This window comes from Molothrus ater, chromosome 6, assembly GCF_012460135.2.
Source record: "Molothrus ater isolate BHLD 08-10-18 breed brown headed cowbird chromosome 6, BPBGC_Mater_1.1, whole genome shotgun sequence".
Taxonomy (NCBI): domain Eukaryota; kingdom Metazoa; phylum Chordata; class Aves; order Passeriformes; family Icteridae; genus Molothrus; species Molothrus ater.
Genome location: NC_050483.2, coordinates 15,453,160 through 15,470,439, shown reverse-complemented (window position 1 = coordinate 15,470,439; position 17,280 = coordinate 15,453,160). Strand labels below are relative to the sequence as shown.

Genomic DNA, 17,280 nt, shown 5'->3' with positions numbered 1-17,280 from the left:
CTGGGCAAAAGACCTCTGTGATTTAGTGAGAGTGCTATGAGCCACCTGTAAGTTGTCTGCTCTGAATCCACTGCAGACAGCAGAGGCTTCCTTCCAGTGATTGAGTGTAAGGATGCTCAGGCTTGAATTAAATTGACTGAAATGGCAAAGTTCAGTTTCACCCCTGAACCCGCATGGGACACAGGTGCAATTAAGGTGTTAAAACAGCAAAACCAAACTGAATCTCCTGGATTCCCCCAATCAATCCTTGATTTTCCCAGTTTCCACCATTCTGTGAGGTGCGTCTTTGATGGGGATAGACATGGTGGAACAAGATGAGGAGGGCAGCAAGAGCCACCAAACAAATCACCTGTTTTAAGTGAACAAGAAATTCCTTCATCTTGGGGAAATATCAGAGGAGCTTTACCAGCCATCACGGTTCAGTTTCTGTGTCCCAACCAGGCAAGCAGAGCTCAGTGGAGCTGAGAGGATGTCTAACACTGTTCTCACAGCAGCTCAAAGAGGAGAGAGTGTTATTTTACTTTCTGTGAAAAAGATTATCTGCACAGAAAACTGGAGCTGCCAAGTCAAAAGTTTAGAAGGAAGAAACTAGAAAGTACAAGGATAAAGGATACTCATTCAGCTTAATTTGGCCTTCAGAAAGCCTCTAGCAACATATCCATATGCTGCTTTCTCACATTCAGTAAATTTTTGGGCTGCACACTTCTACTTTAGTCTTCACACTCCTGGATCCCTCATCTGGCTTCCCTGCCAGTATCTTTGTGCAACAATCGATTTCCAGCTTTTTCTCCTCCTTTTTTTTTTCTCTTGGCATCATCAGTACAGCAAAAACCAAAGGATCTGTGGCCCATTCCGGCTACTGCAAAAATTAACCCTGTCCTGGCTGGAACCAGGACATGTGTGTAGCACTGAGAGGACACTTGCAAAATGAGGCTTTTTTTCTGATTTTTTTTTTTACTCCAATGCATTTTTTATTTTAAGAGTTTTTCCTCATTGCATAAATGTAGGGCACCATTACTGAGAAGTATCAGCCTGTCCAAGTGTGTGAATTCACAGGCACTTCTTAATGAAATAGTTATTAATAGCATAATGCTATTCAAAAGAACTAAACACAATGTAAAGACTGTGTGTTTTACTGAGACTCTTTCTAATCACTGGCTCCTCTTCCTTGCCTGAAACATTTCCCCAAGAAATTCAGCTTGAGGCAGGCACTTGGTTTACATGGTTGAAGTGGGCAGCTTCAAAAACTTTGTATGGGATGTGCTTGGAAGCTTCAGATGTGGATGTCCAAACTGCCCCATCCACTTGGCAGCATTGAAACCTCACCAGGAGAGAGCTGCTCTGTGAACAGTGTGAACCAGAGTGAGAGGGGTCTGACCCCTGGGAGCTTCGACACTTAGGAAAGGGAAAAAAATGTGAAACCCTGAAGTCTGGAGGAAAGGGGCAAACAGAGATTGGCCTGTAGGGAGGAATATCTTGCAGCAGTTGAGACTGCCATGAAAAATGGGCTTGGAAAAGCCATGACCCCTCCACAGTGACCACTGAACATTCTGCCAATGTGTAATGCTCTCTTGTACAGTTTCATACGCTATTTGCTACAGTATTTTAAATTTTGTGTCAGGTAGAACATACTAAATTTTAGGTATGTCTGCATCTCCTCAGCTGTCTGTCTGGAGCGTCTATTTTTTTTTTCTTTTATTTTTTTTTCTTTTCACCTCTTCTATCTCTGTCTCATGTGCATCTTCACTCTGACTCAGATTGTCAGCGCTCCTGGCCATCCTTTTCCACAGACCAGCAGTCTTCCAGCGCTCCTTCCTCTCCAGGTAATGCTCATAATATTTCATTGTTCCATCATGTTTCATCACCTTTATTAATTACTAAATCTTTGCAATGCTCAGTCTGGAGCTGTCTTCTGTGGCACAAAAAATTACAGAGCTGGTTTCTAAAAAGAGATGTTTCAGTAGAATTTTAGTCTGGAGGTTGTTCGGGTTGTAAATTGAAAATGTTTAAATTCACCCATTATTATCCATTGAAAACTAGTGTCTAAAGCTTCATCTTTTTTTTTTTTCTCTTTAGCCTTCATGTGTAGAAATTGTGTCTTTTTAAAGCATATTTTTAACACTGCCTTCTAAGAAAGACTTGTCCAAAGTCTAATGACTATGAATTTATTTTTATAAGTAAAAAAGTGTGCTCCCTGGTGTTCTGCTTGAGCCCTGTTACAAGGCACTTTGAAGCAGAGAAACTGTCATTAAGGCCATGCTCTTTTTTTAGTTATGATCATCTCAGAAATTTTTAAAACAGAGGGAAGAAGATACCATGTTGGCCTCATACTAATCGGCACCTGCTTGCTATGTGCTCACACAAGAATTCTTTCAAATAGGCTGAAGCCCAGTCTTGACTTTTGTGTTGGAATTTGAAATGCAGGGAATTTTCAAAGCTTAGGATTAAACAGAGGATTTGATTTGAGACATTGGAAAAGGCTGTCAAACTTAGGTACTAGAAGCGAGAATGTGAATTAATAGTTTAAAGCAGAAACACGTTAAGTTAAGAAGAAGAAGGTTTAGAGTTTTGGAATTTAGGATATAGAAAAAATAAAAGTAGTTACAAAAATTTGTTTACAAAAGTAAACAAGGAGTTTAGAATGCAGTGCTGTAGGTCATGTATCATAACATGATTAACTAAAAAAACTTAGACTGTAACATAAGTCCATAAGATTAAATATTTAAGAATTTAGTCAAAACCACAAATATCCTTATTAGCAGTGTTTTATTAGTCAAGAAATCCTTAAAAAGTCTTATCACTAGGAATCTTGTAAGCTTCTGAACCATACAGTAAAGATGTGAGCCAAACTCACCCTTCCTACCTATGTAGAAAATAAGAAAAAGAAGCCACATCATTTAAAAACTCAGAAATCCCATCTCTAACTCATTCAAAATTCCTTCAAAAATCCCCATACTTCTGGTTCTTTTCTCATTGTGCCAGTTCTTTCCCTTCCCACGAAACTGGAAAGCAATAGCTGTGACTGACCCAAGAATTGCTGTTTCTGCAGTTCCCTTGTGTGTGGAGCGTGCTGTGTCTCTCATGAGCACAGTCTCGTGAGCAGCAAACCCTTTGCATGGCTTTAGGTTCAGCAGTTTTTATCACTTGCCATCCAGAAAACAAAAACATTTGTGAGTCCTTATGTGCTACAAATTGGGAAAGTTTCATTTATGTCATGTAGAAATGAGGACAGTGAAAATTAATTTGGTGAAAGCCCGAAGAAGTCTGTTTGAAAGACATTCATTGCACATCTCTATCTAGAATTATTTTGCTGGTTTCACAGACATGTTTTTGAATGATGGCTATAGCAAAGTGATTAAATAGTATGATACCATAATATTAGTATGATGTTAAAAGCAAAAATAGAAATTAGTGCTTTGTAAAACTTGCTACAAAATCTTAATTTTTAAGTGCCACAAGTGGCTCTTGCTTGTAATAAATGTATCTCCTAGCAGTTGTCTTATTTATTTATTTAAAACTGTGATTTCAGAGGTCATCCTTTCCTATTACAATTTCTGGAGTACAGAGGCTTTCCTTTTGTAGTTTGGACAGCCATGTGCTTAAAGATGAAATAATACTTTCTCTTCTGGTTTTTAAAATTCAAATCCATTTCTGCTATATGAAAATACCCAATTACCTGAGTAAAATGGTTGCATTAAAAGAAAAGAATTGTTTCCTGATATTCCCACTTCTATTCTCAGGAAATATCAGCTATGTTTAAGTTATCTATTTCTGTTGTATTCCTGTAGGTTTTGTGTGGCTTTTTGGCAGTGCATTATTTACTGTTATATTATAAAATATTTTATTTAATATTTCATAAACATAAGTAGGGTTTTCATAAATTACGACATGATAGTTGTTTTATTGAATATTCCAACTAGTTGGACTGATAAAGGTTTCTGTGGACTTGTCACAATTACCTATGATTTATATGGAATGTTATCAAGTTTTATTTTCTGTAAATTCATTTACAGTCATGTAAATGACACCAGTAGCTTTATTTATATGCAAATGTTGTAGCTTCTCTACCAAATTTTAGGGCCATGTTGGAAAAAGCACTTGGTGTTCTTAGTGTTGGTATCTAATAGAATTTCAGAGCCTGAGTTTAGAAATTAAAACTGTGACACTCTCCCTGATTTCTCGGATCCGTGAAAATGATGATCTGCAATTAAATTGGCCAGTAAAACTTTCAATATCTGAAGTTTTGTGAATCAACCTTCTCAGTAAGAACTTTTTCTGGAGTGAGCTGGAGATCTTGCCACCTGTCCTGATTCTGAGCCCAAAGCTGAGTTAGCCTCATGCTGTAGTGTGAGAGGGAATCAGCAAATTGTCTCTTAATAATGCATGAAGCCCTCTGTCATATAGATACTGAATATTCTAGTATATCAGGAGTATGAGCACAAAAAAAGAATAAAATACTAGTTTTAATCTTCACCAGAAGTTCAAATACTTTGGGCCGAGGAAGAGTTAAAATTTTGCTTTTTTCGGAACTCTGTGGTACGTGCAATTTTGGTAGCAACTTTTGTATTCAATATTCTTTTAAAATGTACAGTATTTCAGAGGTGCAGGTGAGCTGCAGACAAATGCTGTTGCTTGAACTGTTATCTGCATGTTTTTCCCACAGTCAAAAAGAGCCCAGCATTTCTAGATGTGAGCACAGGACCCTTCATCAGGACCAGCAGCTTTGCCGATGAGCTTGACCTGGAGGGTGAGACCCTGCTGACCCCAATAACTCACATCTCACAGTAAGTCCAGCCTGTTGAACTGGGCATTGGTTGACTTGACAAGAGAAGGCAATTCAGGTGGGGAGGGGCTGATAGGGCTCAAATATCTCAGATGTTTGCGTCAAACCCTTTTCGCCTTGACGTTGGTGTATCCTGTTCTGAGTGCCAGTAAATCTTCGTGCTGACCTAAAGACAAGTTCACTTGGCTGTGACACAAGGCTTTAGTTTGTAGCTAATGTCTCTGGGCAGCTGGTGGCTGATAGCCTCAAGATTTTTGTGTGGAGGCAATGTGTGGGAGTACTTGCCTAGTGAAGTTTATCTTACTCCCTCCAACATTTTCCAGTGGAATAGTTCTGAAGTGCAAATTTTAAATACTACTTATATGAAATACAAGTCTCTCCATTTCAGCAGCACTTTCTCCAATGGTCGAATTATGTTCTACATTTGAAGAAAAGCCCTGTTTGATCATTATTATTGCTTTGTTGTATATATAAAAAAAAAATCTGAAATAAGCCTATAAGGCTGTGTGCGTGAGGGGAGGGGGTTGGTATTTTCCCTTCTGGAAGATTTTCCACTTGTCTTTTATGGTAAAATGGTATCTCAGGTTCTCAGATTATTCTTAAAAAAAAAAAAAAAGAGAGTTGCAGCAGATTTTTCTCTAAATGCCTTTGAAACGAAATCTTCTGACATTGTGTAATTGAAAATCCTGAAAAATGTTAATTGTTTGCCATAGAAGATGTATGGCAGTATATCCTATAGCAGAGGAATGAAACAGTTTTTTCCACTCTAGAAATCTGAGGGTTTCTGCAGTGAAACCACAAATGAAAATTCTTGGCATACTTGTATTTCTGAGGTACAAAACATGCAGAAATGACTGCTGCCAACTTCCAGGCCTTCTTCCTATACACTATAGTTAGCAGAATTCTAAATATTACAAAAATACTTTTTATTTTTAGAGCCATTTTGGAAAGGCATTTATTAAAGAAAATGAAAATGTTTGGGTGGAGTCTTCCCTGTCCCTAAGCAAAGGTATTGGCATTTTCATCTGATTCACCCAAGTGTGCATCTGTTTGTAGGCAGGGGATTTAAGAGATTTGTATTCTGGAAGATTTCTTAGTACAAGCAGGAGGAGGAAGTAATAAATTTACTCAAGCATTAGACAAGAACAATGGAGCAACAAAACCAGTCCTTTTTTTTTTTTTTTAAATAAATTTGTGTGCTAGGAGTTTCCAATATCCTTTCTGAGTCTGGGAATTATATAGCTATTTCTTATTGATACATTTCACAAAGCACTCTATCATCTTTAAGTCCAATTTGGGTAGTAGCCAAATAGGTGTGTTTCAGATGAAGAACCTCACCAAATGAACACTCTCAACTTTTAGTAACTTATATAGTTCTCTTTTACTCCCTTAATTTTTGATTGTAACCTTTGTTGAAATTTCCCTGGATTGCTCTAAGGCATGAATGATGGGACAGTACAAAATCTGTCCCCCACACATTTGAATTGAGCCTCTGCTAGGGTGGAAGAAAATAGGATTCATTGGTTCATTTAAGACTTTTGGTTACGATTCAAAATGGAATGAATTGGATGAAAGGTAAAACTGGATAACATATTAATTTAAATCAATAAAAAATTAATTTAAATGTGTCTCTTTGAAACATGGGTGCCCAAACGTAGATCTTGAGACTTGTTTGCTTGAAAGTGCATGTACTTTGTGCACAGTTAATTAAAAGGCCTTAAACAGTGTCATATCAGCACCAGATAGGAGGGTTAGTCAAAAAGTTAGTGAAAATCCTATGTTTTTTAATGCAAACCCAAGTACTCAACAAAATTATGGCACTAGCCACAGTATAGACTGGTCAAATTAAGTGTGAGTATATCTAGTTTCAGGTCTTAAAAGCAGTACATACTCTATCAGAGAAACAGAAACACAAAGACATTTTCAGAATTGGGAGCATAATGTAAAATACTTGACCTGAGGATGCTTGGATTTGGGAGTCATGGAACTATTTCCTGACCAATTGCAACATGTGCATTAACTTATCCATTAATCACAGAAAGGTGACTTCAGAAAAGACATTAACTTTTGAAAGTCATGAATACATGAGTAAATTTTACATAGTTAATTTGAGACGTGTAACTAGAAAGCTTTTAGCCAACAGTATGAAAAATATTTCCTTTTGACAGGTAGCACAGATATGTCAGAAGAGTGGGGCACGTGCTGTGGTACTGAAAAGTAAACACTTGGCATCCTTGTGGTTTAGAAACCAACGAGGCCGAGTTCCTTTCCTTTGCTAGTCTGGGAAAGTAAATGCCAAATTTCAACCCTTGTGGTAAAGGGCTTAAGGCTTCCCTTTAAATTAAATTTCAGAGCCCTGCTTGTTTATGCAAAAATTGTTCTCTTTTGGTAAATGTAGGTGCCTATTCTCACTGAGTTTAATAGGACTGGTTCTGTGTCCAATAATAAAAATGCAGGTGTGGGTTTTATTTTTTGGCAAGACGTATGTCTAACTCTATTTTAAACCTGTTTTGAAGTAAATATTGTATTTAATGTAGCCCTACTTCTGTGGAAGTGCTAATGGGAAATCTTTCATTAAGAAAGACTACTCTATCAGTTAACCACTATCAGTACCCTTTTGAGGAAACAATAATTAAAGGATGTTGAGGCCTGATGTTCAAACAGGACAACCTATAAAATGACCTGTAACAATTTAAAAAATGCAGTACACAGTGTGATGTTTCTGACAGAACTTGGTCCTTCAGTTTAATCCTTGCTGTGGTCTGTTGTGTTGTAAAAGTGAAATAGAAAAGGGGACAGCAGCAATACCAGCCCTCTTCTCTGGACTTCTCACTGGTTTATTTCTCCCAGTGTGTTCCCAGATTGTCTCCTGCTCTGTTTCACTGTGTTGACTCTTTTGTTTTATTTGCATTTTAAAGCAGTGGAAAATCGATGCTACTTGTAGCTGAGCCTCCATTACCAAGAGACTCTTGCCCTGTGTTTGTGTAATTGCTTAATTTCAGCATTAGTGTGGATCCAGCTGACTGCATGTATTCCTGGGCATAAGCATTAGCTAATGTGGCATATTTGTGATCCTGTTATTGGCTGTATCAAAATGACAATAATTCTCGATGTTTTAATGACTCTTCCCCAGATGTTTCAGGTATATCATTACTAGGATGATGAAAATGCATTTAATTAGTTAAGCATTGGGCTTGTCTATTTACATATAGAATAATTTTCTTCCTGCAGAGATATACTGATGTGATCTTACATTTTATACAGTGGGCTTACACTCAAAGGAAAGCTTTACATTAAAAACAAAAAACACTTCATTTTTATTATTAAGTGTATTTCCATCCTGAAAGCGTTCTGTCATGACATTTTAAAAATAACCCCCTCCTTGTTAAACAGTGTAATAGATGTAATAATTAAGCAAACAGATTTAGGACTTTTTAATAATTTCCAGACTGAGAGGACATGATAACAGATGGAAGTTTCTGAATTATTGGAATGGATGCTTTTGATCACTTTGAAGTATTTGAGATAAAGTGTGCTGGTAAACACTGAGTGCAGTGTCCATGGTGCTGCAGTTACCACTGGTTTTTGTTGGAAATAATGTTTTCTTTCTCTTTCTTTATATTTTTATGAAGTGTTCTATGTTTTAATTACCAGTATATAGGTTGTTGGCAAGAGATACAACCACATTGCCTAGAACAAACAGTGCTGTATTTGTCTTATAACTGTCTCTTTTCTTTTGGATTATCAGTGAGTGGAATCCCTATTTGCTTTGATTTGCTAGGTCATATTGTAAAAGATTCCTGCTTTTATCTTCTTCTATTCCAAAATGACCTTCTGAAGTCTGAGCAAATATTTCAGTTTCACTCTCAAATGGGCCAGATGGAAGAGCTGACTTCTGCTGTCACAAGAATTCTCTTTGAAATGCTGTTAGCAACATTTAAACCATGACTTCCATGGGGTCCATTTTATCATTAATGACAGGGCACATTAGAAGAAGAGCAGTGATAGCAGCTTTGTAAGAACATCCTTGAGTTAAGACCAGACCTTAATGTTCAGTCATCACTGGTTACTGTCACATGCCATTTTTCCAGTCATTTGCTTGACTTGCTACAGGAAAGGCTTCAGTGCTTGATGGATGCTGGGCAGCATCCTTTTTCATTCAGCATGTTTCAGTGTGTCATCAAGCTCCCTTAGGAATTCTGCTTACAATCTGCTGATTTAATAGTAAAAGGGGAGGACTGTTTCCCTCAGTTATTCCCTTTGGTATGGAATGGCTGTGCTGAGACAAATGTGACATTAGCAGGGGCTGTTGCATCTGGATATATATATATATATATATATATATTCAGCCATCCTATGCCTCACCTGGCAGCCCTTTGAGCTGGTGCCTGTTCTGTGTTTGAATGATAGGGAGTAGGGGGGATCCCAGCAGACAAAACTGTTCCTGTGTTCTGCATCTGATGTCCATGGCAGACTTGGCTAAAGTTGACTGACTGTGTCTTCTGTAAAACAGGCAAGTTATTTACAGTATTTATTTTTATATGTGGATTAACCTGAGAAGTGCTGAAGACTTTTCATGGTGTCTTATTTCACCCTTGATACTGCGGCAACCGAGCAGCTTCTGACAGTGCAATCAGTGGTGTGGTGAACATCTGTCCGTGTGGTTACTTGCCTCTTTTATCTTCAGGGAGCTTTTCTTGTGTACTGTGGTGGGTGGTTGCTTTTTTTCATAGATTAGACAGAGTGTGCAGTATATGTCTATAGCTCTGAAGACCAGAAGGGATAATCAGATTCCCTTTGATCCTGTGAAAGGCTGTAGCACTCCATCAAGCTGCAGAATTACTGTGCTGTGTTTTTAATATGAGCATAATCACAGTAAAAGACTTATATCAAAGAATTAACAAGATTTAGAAAATCAGGCAGGAAAGTAGAGTTTGCAATTTCACATATCCTCTTTTTATTATGTTAACTTTCTATCTTTTGTTTATTGGAGAGAGGAGTGCTGGTGCTGCTATTTGCTAGAAGTCAGTACTGTACAAATATCCCCTGTGTTAGAGGTTGCAAACCTGTAGGAAATAAGACTCTTAGGGTCCTTTCTCCCTTACTGCAAATTGTCACTGATCCATTCAAGTGCAGTGCAAAATTACTGTTTGGCTATTTTATGTTACTGACATGGTATAAAAGTAATGTGTTGACTTTTTCTAGTGTACAAACCGTCTAGGCAGAAGCTAAGATAGCTTAGGTATTTCTTTTGTATTGCAGATGAACGTTGCATTCCTTGGTTTCCAAGTGCTGCTTTACATCTTGATTGATGTTGAGTAATTAAACCAGACTCCAGCTGCTTAGTGATTCAGAAGTACAGGGTTCCTCTGCTGTAAAAACAACAAGCTACTCCCCACTTACTAACTTTTATCATTGTTTACTTTGGGCATCATGCAGAATGATAAGTGCAAAACCTTTTTATTATTTTAATTTTTATTGAATGGGGGAGACAATAAAAATATCCTACTTTTATCTAATATTAAAAAGGTTAAAATTTTTATCATGGTCTTGAGTTAATTCCAGAATTAAAATTCAAGACAGGAATAAAGTTTTTCTGTTGTGAGGATGGAGAATGGCTTTACTTTTTGTTTAGATAAGTTGGATAAAAAAAAGAAGTTAAAAACTTGATTAATTAATTGATAATGTGTGCACTTTCATTGGGAGTTATTTTATCCAATAAAAAGGATATGTTTTATAACATTTAGCATTTTATTAACGATGCAAAAATTAATAGATTTTTACCAATACAATTTTTTTTTGTTTTGGTTTTTTTTTTACCGGCAACAAAGTTAGGAAGTTGCAAAATTTAATACTTGTATGTAACATTTAGATTGGAATACTCCAAAATCTATGGGCAACATTATGCCCAGAGATGCTGCATAGACTGTGCTAAATCTGTGCAGCAAACATACTGGATTCAAGGTCAGAGCTTTCCAACAGGAAAACCTGGTATCAGTATGAGGTTGTAGGAATGCCTGTCAAGGTCAGTATGTGGCAGCCAAGAGACATCATTGACTACTGAGGTTTATTCCATGTGCAGACAAAAATTAGCAAATGCATTTTTAGGAAAAAAAAATATTCTGATATTGGTCAAAATATTAGTGTTTGTTAAAAAAAAAAAAGTCTTTATTGAAATGATGGCTGTGGATGTGAGTGTAGTCACAGATATCCATGTCTGTGCTTGGGGCAGAGTTGGAAACCAACAGTATCTAACATTGAAATAGTTAATCTGATGTATTTTTGACCTAATCATCTAGTTCCAGGCTGAGCTATCAAGTGCAGGCATGAAACATTATGGTATTTAAAACCAATAGCACATGTGACCTTTGTGCTTCAATACTTGGACCGCTAATTTTAATAAGGTCTTGTTAGAGCATCTTTTGTCATAAAGTACACTTTATTGGAAAAATGGACATCAACAGCTGGTTTAAATATTGCTAAATAGTGCATCAGAACAGCAATGCTACAGGAAAATACTTTTCTGTAAAGTGTTAATGCACAGGGAAACAATTCCAAGAGGTGTAAATTCCAAGGGTTAGTTTACCTGGCCTAATACTGTAATTGTCCAGGACATTGCATGATGTACATTCTGTGGGTAAAAGTGACCTGAAAATTGCTTGAATATATTATCAATACATTTTTCTTATTAGCTTCGTCAAATGGTTGCAGTTCTTTTCCATAAGCAAATGCTGCTCCCAGTATGACCAGTACCCAATCCAGACTAAATGTAGTGTTTTCCTCTTGCTGTATTTCTGTGGAAATTCAATTACAACATTGACACATTAAACGCTTTCTTCTGCAGCTGCTCTTTCTGATCACGATTGATGATTTTTTTCCAAAGTTAAAAACACGACCAAGTGTGATTAACACCCTATTGGTGTAGTAAAGCTTACAGAAGTGGAAGGTTTTGGTTTAAACATTTGCCAAATCCATAGCAGAGCTGTAAAATCGGGAGCTCTCTGCATCATCCTGGATGCTGGGTGTGTGAAGTGCAGCATGCATGACCTTGGCACTTGCTCTGGACAGAAAGCTCATAGAAGATTGTGGAAATCTTGATTGAAAATTTTTTTCTGTGACTGCAAGGACTGAATATAGTTGTGATTTCACTGAGGGTCTCGATAACTTTGTCACCCCATATGTAGAACTGTATGTTTTGTTTTACCTCAGCAGGAAGTTCACCTGGGAAAAACTGAAGTACTTTCACTGTCTTGAAGACAAAATACTTTAAATATCTTATACTAGTTGTCAGCTTGTTAGCAGACTAAAAGCTAAGCACTGACCTATTGCCTGTGGTTGTGTTTTGGTCTGTGTTTCTCTCAGGTTCCTGTATCCCTCTCAGTTCTGTGGTTACTGAGTGCTTTTTGGGATAAAAATAAATATAGAAGCTTGTTATTGTGAACTTGGCTGGTTACTCCTTTATGTCTGTCTTTCCCAAGGAAAACTGATGTGTTTGTGTTCATTTTTTCCTTTCTTCTTCCCATGTAAAATGTGGAGTATAATGTCAAAAGGGAAATGAATCAAAAAGTGATAACTGGTGGTGGTGGTCTATCCTCATGTCCTTTTGACCAGGGCCTGCCCAACAGCCAGGCTCCATCTCCTGTGCAGCCAAGTGTCATTGGTACAGAAATGTGACTCTTCCTGAAAAGGGGACTTGTTGAGTGGTGTGGCTCCAAGGAACTTGGTCTTTCAGGAATTTTGGGCCCCTAAAAATTACAGCCTTGAAAACTGAGGCAGAGAATGTTCAGCATGACACAACGTCCTGCAAAGAGCTGGTGAAGTGAGCAGAGCACAGCAGAAATGAAACATTCATTTTGTGAGTCTTGGTTAACGAGAGGTTGTGAGGGTGAATTTTGTAGGTGTAGTGTTTTTTGAAGGGATGGCACTTCCAAGGAGGCCAGTTCCATAATCCAGACTGTGTATGATTAGAAAGCACCAGATGATGCCAGAAAAGTTTTGTAGTCATTACAGAACAAATATGAAGGGCAGTGAACAGAAAGCTGGTCCTTGCATTACTTGAAATCACTTATTTGTCTGTGTCTGACATTAAGTTCACTTTGTTGAAATCTTTAACATGTAGGCAGTGAAATGTATTTGAACTATCCTCATGACTTGATTTTTTCCATGTAGTGCAGCTTTTAATTGAAAAAGCAGTTGAGCCCTTGTATCTATTTTTTTTCATAATCAGTACCTATTTGGCACTGTCTGTAACTTGGGAACAGCTCATAGATACCAAAGTCATGCCCCCCCTGCTGAAAATTTTGACACCAGTATGTATGTAATTTGTTTTTTTTTTTTAATAAAAGCAAACAAAAAAAAATTGTGAACCAACTTCATTTTTAAAGTATGTGATTTTATTATAGAAATGTCTAATATTTAAAAAATAGCTCATAATTTTTATTTGATTATAGAACCCCAAAATATCACAACATTCCTCACTACAGTGTAAAAGAAAAAGTATTCATTTTCTCTTTCCACCCTCTGCTCTTTGCTATTTTTAAAATTGGGCAACGTTTAATGGTTCTTGTTATTACCCATCCCATAAAATAAATGGGTAATGCAGCAGGAACAGGAAGTCAGGTGCCTAATTAAACAGATGTTACAAAACTTTATCTGTGTTCAAACTGTGATAAATACACTAAAAAGTTGGCATTCCAGTCATTATTCTTGATTTTTAATTTCTTAGAACTTCAAAATTTTTAGGTTTTGTGAGAAATGTCTTTGTCCGGAAGGAAAGGTAAAGATTTGCACTGAGCTTTGTCCCAGAGGATTTGCAGTGTGGTTGGTGTATATGGAGCCTATGCCAAGGACCGGAAGGTAGTAGACCAGAAATAGGTGTGCTTGAGTCCTAAATTGGCTGCTGGGATAATAAATAATGGGGGGATGCAACCATAGTATTGATTCTTCAGTGAACTTAGAAAGTGTTCTCAGTCCATCTGCTTTTTATTTTAGAAACCTAAGCCAATTCTGCCTATGTAAAGATTTCAGATGCTAATTTTGAATTTTGTGGAGGGTTTTGTGATGGTTAGCTTTTTGGTTTGGATTTTTTTTTTTTTTAAGACCACCCACATTGGGGCACCTGCCAGGTTTTCTGGGGTACTTCTTTTACTCTGCAGGACTCTGAGGTTTTCTCTAAGTGTGTGTGCTGTGTCTCATCCATTCATCATTATTACATCTTAATGTAGGTTTCAGGTTTGCTAAATTATGTTAAATCACTTCCATATTGAAACACATGAATAATTTTAAATGACTACAAACAGCAGGATCAGATTATTAGAGCTCTTAATTGTTTCTGTCTTTTTTTCTGAAAGCTTGAAAGCTTTCAGACTTCTCCTGTGAGTTATGAACTGAAAAATAATGTATGCTATGGACTTTGCAGTATTTCCACCAATAGCACATCTGGGCCATGGTACAACTAGGAGCTCTTTTTCTCAGGGAAGCACAGTTTAAAGGTATGAACTTCTCACAAAACAGTTCAATATAGATAATACCTAATGGAGCTGTAGTCAGTATAGTTTGCAGATCAACTGAGAGAAGAATATATTCTTAAAAATATTTGAATGTCAGGAGTCTCTTGTTTGGTAATAATTTTTATTTTATGCATGCAAGGTGTCCTTGTGTCAGAAAGATCTAAACAACAACAAAAAAAAAAAAAAAAAAAGGAAGGGAGGAAAGGATAAAAGCAAGCCAAGAATCTGAAGTCTGAGAATATTCACATCTGAATTGCAAGTTTTGAGTCCAGCTCCTACCTGATTAGGCGTTTGTGTAGACTGCAGAACATAAAACCTGCAGTAGAGAAAGGAGATTGATAGCTCTAGAGAGTTACACTTTGATGGAGAAAACATTCAAAGTGCATGTGGCAGTAGTGACAGGTCTAGTACAGAAACTGAAAAAAGAGGAGGAGTGGGTTTGGGTAGTAGGAAAAGAAATGAATCAGAAAGCTGTACCTTAGTTCCTGTGTTCCCCTTGTCCCATCTGTGCTCCCTTTGGTCAGCTCACTGAAAGGCTGGAATGAATTGTGTTGGAGAGGAAGGGAAAAAGTCTTGGGGATGCTGTGGAGAAGCAGATGGGTTGTAGGAGAATGAGAGAGGAGGAAAGAGAGTAATTGAAGGATGTAAGCTTCGGTGAACAGGAATAGCTGTATCAGCAGCAGCAGCAGGAGGAAATGAGCTGAGGACATGGGAGGAAAGTTAGCTGATCTTGGTGATACCACTGGATGTGTTTATGTTTGGGATGTGATGCCTTTAATTCTGTTGGCAAATTGATGTGTTTCAGACTCAAATCATTACAGTTGGGTTGATTGCTTCATTGTTTTCTGGTATTAAATTTGTGCTGCTGCATTCTAGACACTTGGGTTCTCCTCTAGGAACTATGTGGCTGTATATTCAGAAGTAGTAACTCCCAGGAAATTAACTTTACCATTTCTTAGTTCCCAGGTTTCCATCCAAATAATTTGAAAAGTGAATCTTTCTCCTGTATGTGTCTATGAGCCCACTTGGACTGTTGAGGTGCTTTGGGAATTTTCTCTTGGTAGTACAGTTTGCTTCACGTGTTGAACCCATGCTTCTGTGTTCAGAGCTGCCAGTGGGTCACACTGGGTGTCTGACCCAGTGAGCTCAGCTCACAGTCCTGCTGTTTGACTTCATTGAATTAATTTCATAACTGAACTACAGGGCCACCAAGGTGGTTAGAGGGATGGAGCACCTCTCCTATCAGGAAAGACTGAGAAAATTTGGATTATTCACCCTGGAAAAGAAAAGGCTTCAGGGTGACCTAATTGCTCCCTTCAGCACCTGAAGGAAGCCTACAGGAAAGATGGAGAGAGACTTTTTACAAGGATATATAGTGACAGGACACAGGGGAATAGCTTCAAACTGGAAGAGGACAGGTTTAGATCAGATATAAGAAAGAATTCTTTACTGTTAGGGTGGTGAGACACTGGCACAGGTTGCCTGGGGAAGTTGTGGATGCCCCATCCCTGGGAGTGTTAAAGGCCAGGGTGGATGGGGATCTGAGCAACCCAGTTCAGTGAAAGGTGTCCCTGCCCATGGCAAGGGGTTTGGAACTAGATGACCTTTAAAATCCCTTCAGCCAAGGTCATTCTGTGAACAAAGAGATTGCATAAAGAAAGCAGCCTTTGAGATTGAAAAAGCTGTTTGCTTTAATTATTTTTTTCTTATGTTGTTTATAAATGTGACCGTGATTTAAGATCCTGTCACTTTGGTGTTGTGCAGCGCTGTTTTCCAAATTGCTTTCCCTAGCTTACATTTTGTTTTTTCATAGTTACAAGAACTGCATAGCTCTAGTTTCATACTTAAGAAACTAGCTTAATTACTTGCTTTTGTGGGTTTTTTCATATTAAGACGTGAGAAATCACACTTCTAATGGACGGGGATCTAGTTCGGCACAAGGGGGCAGTCATGTCATACATGAAATTTTCCCTACTTTGGAGTTACTCAACTATGGGTTAATAGGCACTTGGGCAACTAAATTTGCATTGCAAAGTGGCATGAGTGCAGTCTTACATTTCAACAGGCTTCACTGATGCTTCAAGTAGAGTGTTTGCTAGAATTTTAGGAAAGATTTATTTGTAATCCTTATTTTGAAGGGTAAAAAAATCGGAGTGTGCATGATAAATTGTTTCAGTCTAAAGGTTAAAAATACATATATATGTATGTGTATGGTAATATAAGTGTTAGATGAGATGACTACAGTGCTTTCCACACTTGTCACCTACAGACTCAAGTGTTAATATCACCTCAAGATTGTGAAATAAGAGGAAATCTAAACATAATATGCATTTTAAAAACTCTGGATACAAAGGATTTTAGTTGGAAGATGTACTTGGTTTTAAAGTTGTTGATCTTTGAGAAGGATTGCGCAGGATATCTCTCCAAATTTGTGTTGGACATGAGATAGGCCAGTACTCAGGAAGCCTTATTTCCATCCTTCTGAGGCCTGCTCCTTGCATTCCTAAAGACCACTTGGGTGATGTTCAATACAATCACTGCAGATTTAGTACAATTACTGCCATCAGGGCTTGTGGAGAAGTATTAAAACTTCAAGTTGGCCAGATAAGTGATAGTATTTTCCCCCAGTCATTCTGCTTTGTGTTTGAATGATCCAGCTACTCCCAATACAAATTTGAAACTGTTTGATTTGCCTTGCAGGTGAAGTTGCATGAGCACAGCGCTCCAGAACTATAGTTTTAAAGTAAGGTGATTTTATTCTTTATCTGTCGCAACATATCATGGGAAAAAGTCTTGCAGCATAGGTCTTGAGCACAGCTTTCAAACAAGTTTCAGACATAGGTCCATGATGAGAATAGGTCTCAGAAGAGAATGCAAGCTGGAAAAGAAGTTAACAACTTAACATGTTATCTAACTCTAAGTTTGGAATCTGTTTCCTCTTAAGAGAGAACACGTATTTAAAAGCTGATAGACCTTTAGTATTCTGCT

The 17,280-nt window shown here is 37.6% G+C and overlaps 1 protein-coding gene across 1 annotated transcript in view; it reads left to right on the top strand.

Annotated features, from left to right (window-relative positions):
• KCNQ1 (potassium voltage-gated channel subfamily Q member 1) overlaps positions 1–17,280 on the top strand; it is a 328,824-nt gene that overhangs the window by 97,601 nt on the left and 213,943 nt on the right. Inside the window, exon 11 of the mRNA XM_036384322.1 lies at positions 4,664–4,784. Within this exon, the coding sequence (XP_036240215.1) occupies positions 4,664–4,784 (121 nt within the window). The remainder of the gene's footprint in view (positions 1–4,663; positions 4,785–17,280) is intronic.